Source organism: Micromys minutus, assembly GCF_963924665.1.
Source record: "Micromys minutus genome assembly, chromosome: 6".
In the NCBI taxonomy this organism is placed as follows: Eukaryota; Metazoa; Chordata; class Mammalia; order Rodentia; family Muridae; genus Micromys; species Micromys minutus.
The window spans coordinates 51,161,488-51,171,704 of NC_137975.1; the positions used below are offsets into that span (position 1 = coordinate 51,161,488).

General features: G+C 44.8%; 1 protein-coding gene across 2 annotated transcripts in view; it reads left to right on the forward strand.

Annotated features, from left to right (window-relative positions):
- Positions 1–3,439, forward strand: part of FRMD4A (FERM domain containing 4A) — a gene marked incomplete at its 5' end in the record, with an annotated part of 263,087 nt that extends 259,648 nt beyond the window's left edge. For both annotated transcript variants that reach the window (XM_080917998.1, XM_080917997.1), the window contains one exon: positions 431–3,439. In XM_080917998.1, coding sequence (XP_080774124.1) covers positions 431–533 — 103 coding nt within the window. In that variant the 3' untranslated portion in view covers positions 534–3,439. The remainder of the gene's footprint in view (positions 1–430) is intronic.
- Between the last annotated feature and the right edge of the window lie 6,778 nt (positions 3,440–10,217).

The window sequence follows — 10,217 nt, forward strand, 5'->3', positions numbered from 1 at the left end:
CTGTTCTCTTTTGGGACAGTGATAATTGACCACAGAAGTGCAGTTAGTCCTTGGGTCTGATGTAATAAGACAAGCCCCTGGCTGTCATATAGGAAGTCATCTCAAGGTATACATCTGAAAATTACCTGTGGGACTTGGAGGTTCCCCAGGCCCACAGCAGCATGTCCAGACTTGGACGTGAGCACGTCTGAGGTTCCCAGGTGATCTTGAGGGCTACTGCATCGAGCATTAACGTACACTGGCCCAGGTTTAAGGAGGTCCCTTTTGTGTGACTCTCATGGTCTCGAGCACCTTCCGAACACCAACTGTAATGTAGACTGTCAAGCCTCACCTGTGTGGGGCCAGGAAGACAGCCTTTCAGTAGAGGGCACATCCCTCAGACCATATGCAGTACGCTCCTCTAACTCTGCTCTCTCTCTTGGATCCACAGGAGCTACAGTGACAGCTGCTTCCTGGATTCCTCCCTCTATCCAGAGCTAGCTGACGTCCAATGGTACGGGCAGGAAAAAGCCAAGCCCGGGACCCTCGTGTGAGCCGGCCGGGCCGGATCTGACCACCGCCACGCCATTCCAAGTCACCTCACTGCCTCTCATTTGCCTTACCCAGATGCACTGTCACCTGCACCAGCTTCGGCCCTCAGCACTTTTTTTCTCCTGTCTCTACATCCCTTTCACCCTCAAAAACCTGACTGAGGAGACGTTCTGGAAGGTTCCGAACCCACTGTGTGTCCCCTGGCTCTCTTGCCCAGAGAGCCAGACAACAGTCCTTAAGGGCACCTTGGTGGTTTCCCTCTGCCATGACAGCCTCAGGCCACAAACTGTCAGGGAAGCCAACACATGCAATTCCTGTGGAAGGGAAGCCTTGGTAGAGAAAGGAAGCAAGCAAGCCCCGCCTGCAGAGACTGTGAAGTTGTTTCCGGCTGCCACCCTAGGGTAGTTGTGCTTCTAGAGAGCGCCTCGCGGTGATATCAGTTTACACCTGAATTAAAATTTCTGTGGTGAAACAGCCAGCAAGAGGTCCTAAGGGTGAGAAAGGAAGACTAGTGCTTCAGAGACACGAGGGAGGATCACAGTCGGTTCTATGCTGCCAAAGATTAGACACATTCAACAATGGACAGACAGGAGGGGCCAAGAGGAACATCCTCTTTTCTGCAGTGAAATTTCTTTTCAATTCTAACCTGCTTCTATGCAGCCCAAGTGAAAGTCAACCATTTGTAGACCACGTCCTGTCCTGTCGTGACCCATCTCCTGGAGCACTCCACGTCCCCCTATCAGAGAGCCTGGGAACAAACCCAATGGGACAGTGACGATGAAGGAGGCTTGGCTGGCCTGGCAGACTCAGACATGAAGGAAAAGTTTGGGAGGGAGGGCAGGGTACTGTTAGGACTGCCCTATGCAGGGGCCTATGCCCCCAAGGCTTCTTTCCTTTTGGGACTGGGAGGAAGCTAAGGGTGATCATTGCCAAAAGCAGTTCTCTCTCGTTAAAACAACCAGTAAAAGTGTAACCTTTCTTTGTTGTGCAAGGCCTTTCATTTTCATATTTTATGGGAAACCAAGGGAAAAAGCACACTGCAATCTAGTCAAGTGTTTTATTGTTGTGGCTCATTTTATGTTTGTTAACACTTGTGTGAACTGGGACAGACCTCTCCTGTGTGTCGCTTAGTCAGAGAACTCAAGTACGCCCTTAGGTAGGAAGATTTTTTTTACACACGTCTACCAGTCGGCAGGCAGAGCAGAGTTAGACAACTCAGCTCACAAAGGGCCCATCCACCTCCAGCGTATCTGTGACCATGATAAACCACCTCGGTCCACAGATACCAAGAGGATAAAAGGCAAAAAATAAAATAAAAAGCATTCGTGCAAGCTGCTCGTTTACATGTGTTTTGAGCTCTGCTTAACACACAACCAAAAAGCCATCACTCTTCAAAGGCCTCAGACTTCCTTTTATAATAAGTAACCAGTGCACAGTCTTAGTTGGGTTACTAAAGATGGCACAAGAGGTAGTGCACATCAGTGTGGCTTGCAGGGGTTACCCGTAATGACTTCCTGTGGGAAAGGCATCTAGGACTAGGAGCCAGGGTAAGAGGAAAGCAAATCTAAAGTTTAGCTGTGGCATCAGAAGACTTTGTTTCTCATGTATGTAAATTCAAGAATAACAAGAGACTAACAGACCAGGAACCTAAGAACTGGGGACCAGGAAGGACTAACCCTGTTGCTCACTCTGCAGTGGCTTAAAAGCTCTGGAGTCAAGTGGAAGCTCATACCATGTGGCCTGAGGCCTTCTCTCACCCATTCAAGGCCGGGTACCCCAGAGCTGGCCATGGTTGGCTTGAAGAGCCCAGCTTCCAGAGACAGTACTCTAACCAGACATGTCAGGGATCACACTGTAAGATGGGGAGGAACTGGTATGATGGTACAAAATTACCCGGTCTCCATGGAGACGGGGCGACTGGATAATGGGAGCTACAGAAAGCAGGTTTATTTAGGGACTGTGTCTTCCTTCAGCAGCTAGTAGGAAATGTGACACATTGTGCCAATTTTCTTTCTTCCAAAAGGAGATGCCTGAACTGTGGTGCAACAAAAAGGGAAACAGAGAACAAGACAAGGTCCCATGGTTACAGGTTATAACATAGACAGCAGTTTGAGAATCAATCCTGGATGGATGAGAGATGCAGAAAGAATGTGAATGCATAGAGCTGGGAGCAGAAGGAGACGGCGTGGGAGCTGTGAACACCATCATGGCAGTGTGGTAGTAAGAACAGATTGAGTAAAACAGGTTTTACTGTTTAGCTGTGTTAGGTTACTACAATGTACATAATATAATAAGCATTAGTCCTTTGAGACTGACATGATAAATGGTCGCTGTGGTTGGTGGTGAACGCGCTGAGTGTTGTATTCAAGCGCCTGCAGACTCTTTGCAGATCCCCGTTTCTTTAAAGGAAGGTGAAATATGAAGTCCCCGGTCTGATCTAAAGCCCCTATTGGATTCGTTGGATACATGTAAGAAATTGCTTGTTTCAGCCAGAAGACTATGTTGTGAGCCAGGTTGGTTTATTTTGTTTTATGCAGGTGAGTGTAACTGTTCAAAGCCCGATTTGTTTTCATCCAGTATTTAGTTCTAAATATAGCAAGCCTCACCCAGGTGCTATCAGATGACCAATTACTGCTTAGTTAACTAGGTGTAAAGTTTTACATATTCATTCATGTCAATAGTTTATCACACGTTGTGTAAATGGACTCTAGTTTAATAATGGGGAAGAGTAGGTTTGCTCCTGAACCTCACTGTAGAGCATGTACAATGATTTTACTGGATTCTGTTTAACTGTAATCAATGAGGAAGATGTATGTTGTAGACAAAGTTGCAGAATTAAAAGAGAAATCTGCTTTTAATTTATTCTTTTTGTATTAAGAATTTGTATAGTACCTTTACATTTTGCAGAACAGTGTGGTCAACACTTATTAAAGCCTTTTCAAAATGAAAACACCCATCGGCTCTCGGACACTTTGTTTCTAAACAGTAAATATGTAACCTTGCTCCAGAAATCTAGAGGTTGAGAAGATAGTGGACTTCTTTTCCTCATAAATATCAATCTACCTATGGTATACCTTTTGTGTTTGGCTTGTTCTTCGAGACAGTCTCATTCTGCAGACAGCTCTGAAATCACAATCTTTTGCTGCTGGTGCGCGCCACCACACACACCCAACTACCATGATATTGTCCTGGTAGAGGCTAGTTCTCTGCTATAAATGCTATATCATACCACCTAAACAACAGCCTGCTGCATTTACAGAAGTCCCCCAATTACGGCACATGGCTAAGGCACACATTAGCGACTGCCAATAAGAGCAACAATGTAAGAAGCTGGACCTGTCTCAAAGTGAGCAGATAGAATGGGGTTTACTACTTCCTGAACTCTGGCAACTGCCTGGGTAACTTAGAGGCGTGTCAGAGCATCCCCAAATAATCTATACTTGAAACAAAAAAAGGCCTTTTGTAAATACGTTACACATAAAGATGCCAGAAATGAACCTATGCTCTAAGATTCATCCTATGAAAGCAACTGGAACCCAGAAAGATTGCACTGGTCCATGCTTTCTGTTCCTTTTACACACACACACACACACACACACACACAACCCTACTTCTTCCTCTCACATGTCAATAATACTTGTTTTTATCTTGATTCCTAGAGAACACAAAGTAAACACCCTAATCCTGTAGAAAATATCAAAAATACGCAGCTGTTGACTTCCCAGAATAACTGTTAAAAGACACAATATTCTCCCAAGAGCGTGCAGATCCACCTAAGGACTGGTGAGCAGACAGTGGCCTCTGTCCAGGTACTACACACTTGGTATGGAATTCGTGTGCTCAAAGCCTTAGGTGCGTGTGGATGAGAAGAGGCAGCATAGAATGGATATGAAATGAGGAACCCTCCCAGCTAAACTGGGAGGAGCTTAAACCAATTCCCAAGGACACGGTAACAATGAGTTTACATACAGGAGCTCACACTTGGAGCTCTTTAAGATGACAGAAAGCTGTGGACTACACACTGAGGTATATAACCCGCCTGGTTTCCACCAAGCCACACTCCCAGCAAAGTCACTTCTATTCAGCCTAGGCCTGAAAGGTCTACACAGCAGACAGTAACTGAGAGTCTAGAGGTATAGATATACAGTTTTTTTTTTTTTTTTTAATTCTTAGTAGAGACACCTAAGATTTTATCCCCGTAAGCCAGTAGTAGGTTCCTTTTGCTCCTCTTTCTGGTACCCATTTCCCCTAAAACTCACTCCATTCGTGCACGTCTCCCTTCCACTTGACCTAGCCTCATCATCAAGATGCATTCTTCATGATGCCAAATGTAAGTTCATTCCCTTTCATCATTTTATGCGACTTACCAGCACTGGGTACAGAAGATGCTCCTTCCTTGACTGAGACACCTTTTCCACACAGACTGCGTTCTAGTGTAATCCAAAGCTCTCCTTCCATGCACCTCACAGCTCCCTTTGAACTCTTACCTTAGCTGTGTTTCTCTCTCAATTACAAAGTACCTCAGAGAAACAACCCGAGGGAAGAAGGTTTTATTTGACTCCGGAAGGTATGGTGCCAGGCCCTTGCAGGCATTGACATCTTGATTCTTGGCTGACAAAACACAAAACGCAGCACTGGAACAAGAGGCAGATATAAACTTCAAGGACCACTCCCTAGTGAGCTGCTTATACCACAAAGGCCTCACATCCCAAAGGTCCCACAATCTCCCAACAGAGCATCTGGGGACATTTCAGATTCCAGCCATAACACGTCTGCTCTCATGGTTTGCTTCCAAATTCAACTGGTGTGAGAATACGGTTAAGGTGACAGCTTCATGAGACAGGAAAAAGGGAGCCAGGATGCGAGCAATCTCAAAGCTTTGGAGTAAATACACGAGTCCCAGAATCAGAAAGAGACTGCTCAGAAGGAACAGGAAGTGCTCTTCTGTCTTCACCAATGTGCAGAGGTGTGCACGCTCCACACCCGTGAGTTTACATTCACAGACACACAAATGAGTGAATATGTAACACTAAGATTTTACAGTAAGTGCAAAAATTCAGTCCCCTTCTCTCAAATCCTATGCTTGTGGGAATGCCATTATGACGCCACCATTAAACAAAAAGAAAAAAGCTAACACACAGGCCAGGACGACTCAGTGATTAAGAGCCGATTACAAAGGACCCAGACTCGCTTCCCGGTACCCACACAGATGCTCACGCCATCTGTACCTCTACTAATGTGGAATCAGATATTGTTTTGACCTCCATAGGCACTGCCCAAGGGTGGTATGCTTACATACATCCTGGCAAAATACTCATAAGCACACAAGTAAGTTTATCATGGTTTTAAAAGATTCACATATGAATTGATATTGGAGGGTCTCTATTCAAAGATAGCTGAAAAGGTTGTATCAAGATCCAAGCTGGTCATGAGATTATAGTTCCCTACCATTAACGATTAGTTAGCACAAGAGTCAGCCTCCAAGAGGTACAATGTATCCATAAGTATAAATCAGCAAGAGGGGCTGGAGAGATGGCTCAGTAGTTAAGAACATTTGACTACTCTTCCAGAGGTCCTGAGTTCAAGTTCCAGCAGCCACATGGTGGCTCACAACCATCTGTAATGAGATCTGATTTGTCTGAGGACAACTATAATGTACTTATATACATAGATAAGTAATTCTTTAAAAATAAATAAATTAGCAAGAAAATGTACAAAACTCAACAGGAAACAATAGACATGAAATGTGTCTTAATTAGGGCCTTCACAAAAGGAAATGTATAGCAAAGAGGTGTTCAACTGGGTTAATCATCAGGTGAACACAAATTAAATCCACAATGTAGCACTGCTGAAGTAAAGGTTTAGCAGTGAAGGTTTCCAAAGACACTTCAAATGTGAGTAGATGTTGGCAAACTAAACTCTCAAACCCCCAAAGCAGGAGTGTTGTTAACTAGCATACGCTCCACAGGAACTCCTAGAGCTCAATGTATGCTTACCTTACACTCACCTTGGAATATATATGCACCAAGAAAGGCATAAGTAGGGTTCATGCAAAAGTGAAACAATTCACAGGAGCCACAACTACACACAACAGTGACTTAATAGAAACCTAAACTTCCACTGAACATGTCACATAAGGAAATCAAGCACGGGGATTTCCTAATTGGGAAGACACACAAACACAAAAGCAAGCAAGGTAAATTTACCTGATACGTACTTAAGTAAGCAAAGCTTTATGATCTGCTAAGTTTCTTACCAACTGTAAGAGCCAAGTCTTACTTGTCTATTAAAGAGGATTAAACTCCGTATGCTTTGACTTCATTCAACTAGTCGTTTCCTTCCTTAACTTAGCTAGTAACTTAATCCCTTATAATCAGTAGTTTCCACGATGTATTAGAAGATCATTGGCTGGGAGGGTCACCACCAGCATATTCCTTAAAGAAGGCAGGCTGCAGAGATGGGTAAGAGATGAGAGCACGTCAAGTACAATGTGAGGGTCTGAGAGGGAATTCCTGAAGTCCACACGAAAGGACACAGTAATGCTAACAGTTACAGCATTCCTACAAAAGCCTCAGAGCCTTGTGTGCCAGCTGGCCTGGAGGATTCGGAGGCAAAACAGATATCCCATTGTCCCAAGCAAGGTGGAAGACAAGGACTGCGGGCTTCTGACATCTTCACATTGCAACATGCGCGCACGCCACCATCACCAAATAATAACAAACAACCCCAGCAAATAAAAACCAGAACAGAAGCACATGCTGCCTCCAACATGGCCAGAAGTGTTTGTTCCAGTCCCCCGTGGGGGTGGATATGTAGTACAGGGTCTCAGAGCATCACCATTCACTGTAATCATCGGGAACACTGATTTACAACTTCAGCTCCCTCACAGGAGGGCAGAGCCTCAGCCAAACTCAGGCTGCAATACCCATAGGTCACAGTCTGCAAAGGCACTTTGTTTTTGACAGGCTGTAAATCTGCAGCTGAAAGCCTGTGGGAATAACTTAGCTGCCATGCAGGAAACTCAATGAATGAAGCTGAGATCACCAATAACACCCAAAAAGAAAGTGGAAACTCCCCAGGGCTGCTGTCCTTTGCCAGAAGGTATGCACTACCACTGAGGAGGGGAGGGGCGGCTAACAGTTCTTTCAGAGCAGGGTTTGGGAGGAAGGGACCTAGCTAAAATACAGTCATAACTGGCCGGGCCCAGACTGGTTCAAGAAAGCTGTGTAAAGTTTCCCAGTTTAAAATGTAGAAAATACACAAATAGTCAACGCTTTAGTAGCAAACTATTTTGGCCAATGTGCAAGCCTTAATCTTTTTGTAATGAACACAACTCCAAAATGGTGGCTGGGGTCAGCTCATATCTAGTGGCTGATGCTAGCCAGCCACAGGGCATTCTCTAGATACTCCACACCACCAGAAATTATTTTCAGACTTTCAAAAGACTTTATGTTATTGTTAACCATTAAAGTTCCAGGGGTTAAAGTTCATTCAGCCAGTGCAGCTGCAGAGTCTGTGATGAAAACCAGTCACCACAGCAGTTTCCCAGAGCGACCCTCTGGAGACTTGTGCTGGCCTCAGCTCTCTGGACAGCTGGAAACTCTTCCATCCGTGTACCGTGAGAAAGTGCTTTTCAGTTCAAAATTCCCAATATGATGCCATACCATAAATTTCTAGAGGATAAAGTTATGTTGTAGGGGCTTTGTGGGAGAGGACTGCACCAGGGAGGAGGTGCGGTCCATTCAGTTATCTCAAGATGCTCAGACAAAAGAAACCTGAAGCCCAACTCGGCTTTCATTCTAGCCTCCCTTCTGTGGTGAGAAGCATCCGTGGGGACTGTGTGCCAGGAACAGAACCAGACACAAACACCCAAAGCCAAGCCTCCCAAAGACCGGGAAAACATTTCTCGTCTTTCTCAAGCTGTTCAGTTTCAGAATTCCTTTTCAACAGCAATAACAAAGGTTTGCATTCCTAAATGATTTACTGCGCTCAAATTCCAGAGTTCCACAGCTACAAGTCCTGTCAGCTTACTTCCCAGGCCTTACAGGCCTACGCCTGAGCCTCAAGTTCTGTCTCTGACCACTGCCTGCCCCATCTACTCTCCCAGGACCAGCTCCCTTTTCACAGGATCCAGACAATTCTTTGGCCACTGCTGTATTTCCCTGATCCCCGTCCTCTAACACTAAAATTACTGCCATTGCAGACTTCCCCATAGAGGCCATTAAATGGTGAAATATCCGTTCACTTGACAGTGACACTCTAGGAAATAAGACCTTACGACCAATCACCTTACATCATGTAAGATCAGTAAGCACTTAGTAGAAACAGTACCCTGGAACAGAAACTTGGGGATCTCTTCCAGGGGCTTAGCCACTCACAGTTCAACCCTCTCTTGATGCTGGGTAGTGGTCTCTCTACAGTAAGCTATCAAACTTGATCCTTGGAAAAAATTATGGACACTAACCCAGAGCACATTCAAAACAGTACATGAACTTCAAAGGCTTTACTATACAAACAAGCTGTGTTGGACAGCTTTGCTTAGCCACAGGCTAATGTACGTGTTATGAGCACTTTAAGGCAGTTTAGGTCAAGTAGGAGCATTAGATGTATTTCTGGTGTATTCTATGTGTATTCTATGAATCAAGCAGCATCTGCATTTATTCCTAAAGGAAAGGGTGCTTTACTGAACATGAATACAGAGGATCCCAGTTGTTGTGGGTGGGAGGATGGGGAGGAGAGAAAGGACACAGTCATTAAGAGTTGTGACTGTCTAAAAGGAAAGTTATGTGCAGAAGTGAATCCCTGACTTGAAGACCGTTGTTCTGCATGTCCCAGGAGTATCCGTATAACTTCTCTAATTACATGGCTTTTCCATTTAGTTATGAAAACCTTACTGAGGGCCACACAGTTGAACATGTTTCTCTCCACCCACATTCAGAATGGCTAAAGCCACAGTCCCATAGAATACACACTCGCTCTGCGAACACAACAATCTCAAAAAACAGAAACAAAAAGTAAACAAAACCCCAGCCCACACAGATCAGTTTTAGGAGTATAGATGTCGTATGACAGAGTTCCTTCTTCATGTAGAACATTAACAGAAAGGAACACAACATAAAATGACTGACCATGCTGTGTGACCTAACAGTAGATAAAGAATGAGTGATGTGGGCATTTCCAATAGCATTTATAAAGAAGACCTTCATAACAAAGCCGCACGTCACAGTAGGGATTTGCTAGGCATCTCATGGAAGTTTCCTCTTTGTCAAATGCCCCTAAGCTCTGATTTAATCCTAAGAAAAGGCTTCAGTGGTGGCGCAAGGGAAACACCAATTCAACCAAGACAGCCGCCACCCTGCAAGGAACTGGCAGCGGCTATCCTATCTATGCACACCGTGGACCCTAAGTAGCCAAAGTGGCTTTCTCAAGAGGAGCAGCACAAGCAACTGGGAATCTAAACCTCCAGCCGCCTCCAGGGCCCGCTCTCTGCACTCCTAAACTTGGACATGCTGAAAGTAAGGACAGGAAAAAACCTAACAATAATTCCATCCTTTCCTACTATTATTGCTAATAAATTGTTATCGCTGTTGTTACACGAGTACATACCATCTATCCCACTGTAGCCCTCGGTCTACACTGAATAAGCAACAACGATGATCTCTTGTCATCCTTTAGGCAGTGGGCTC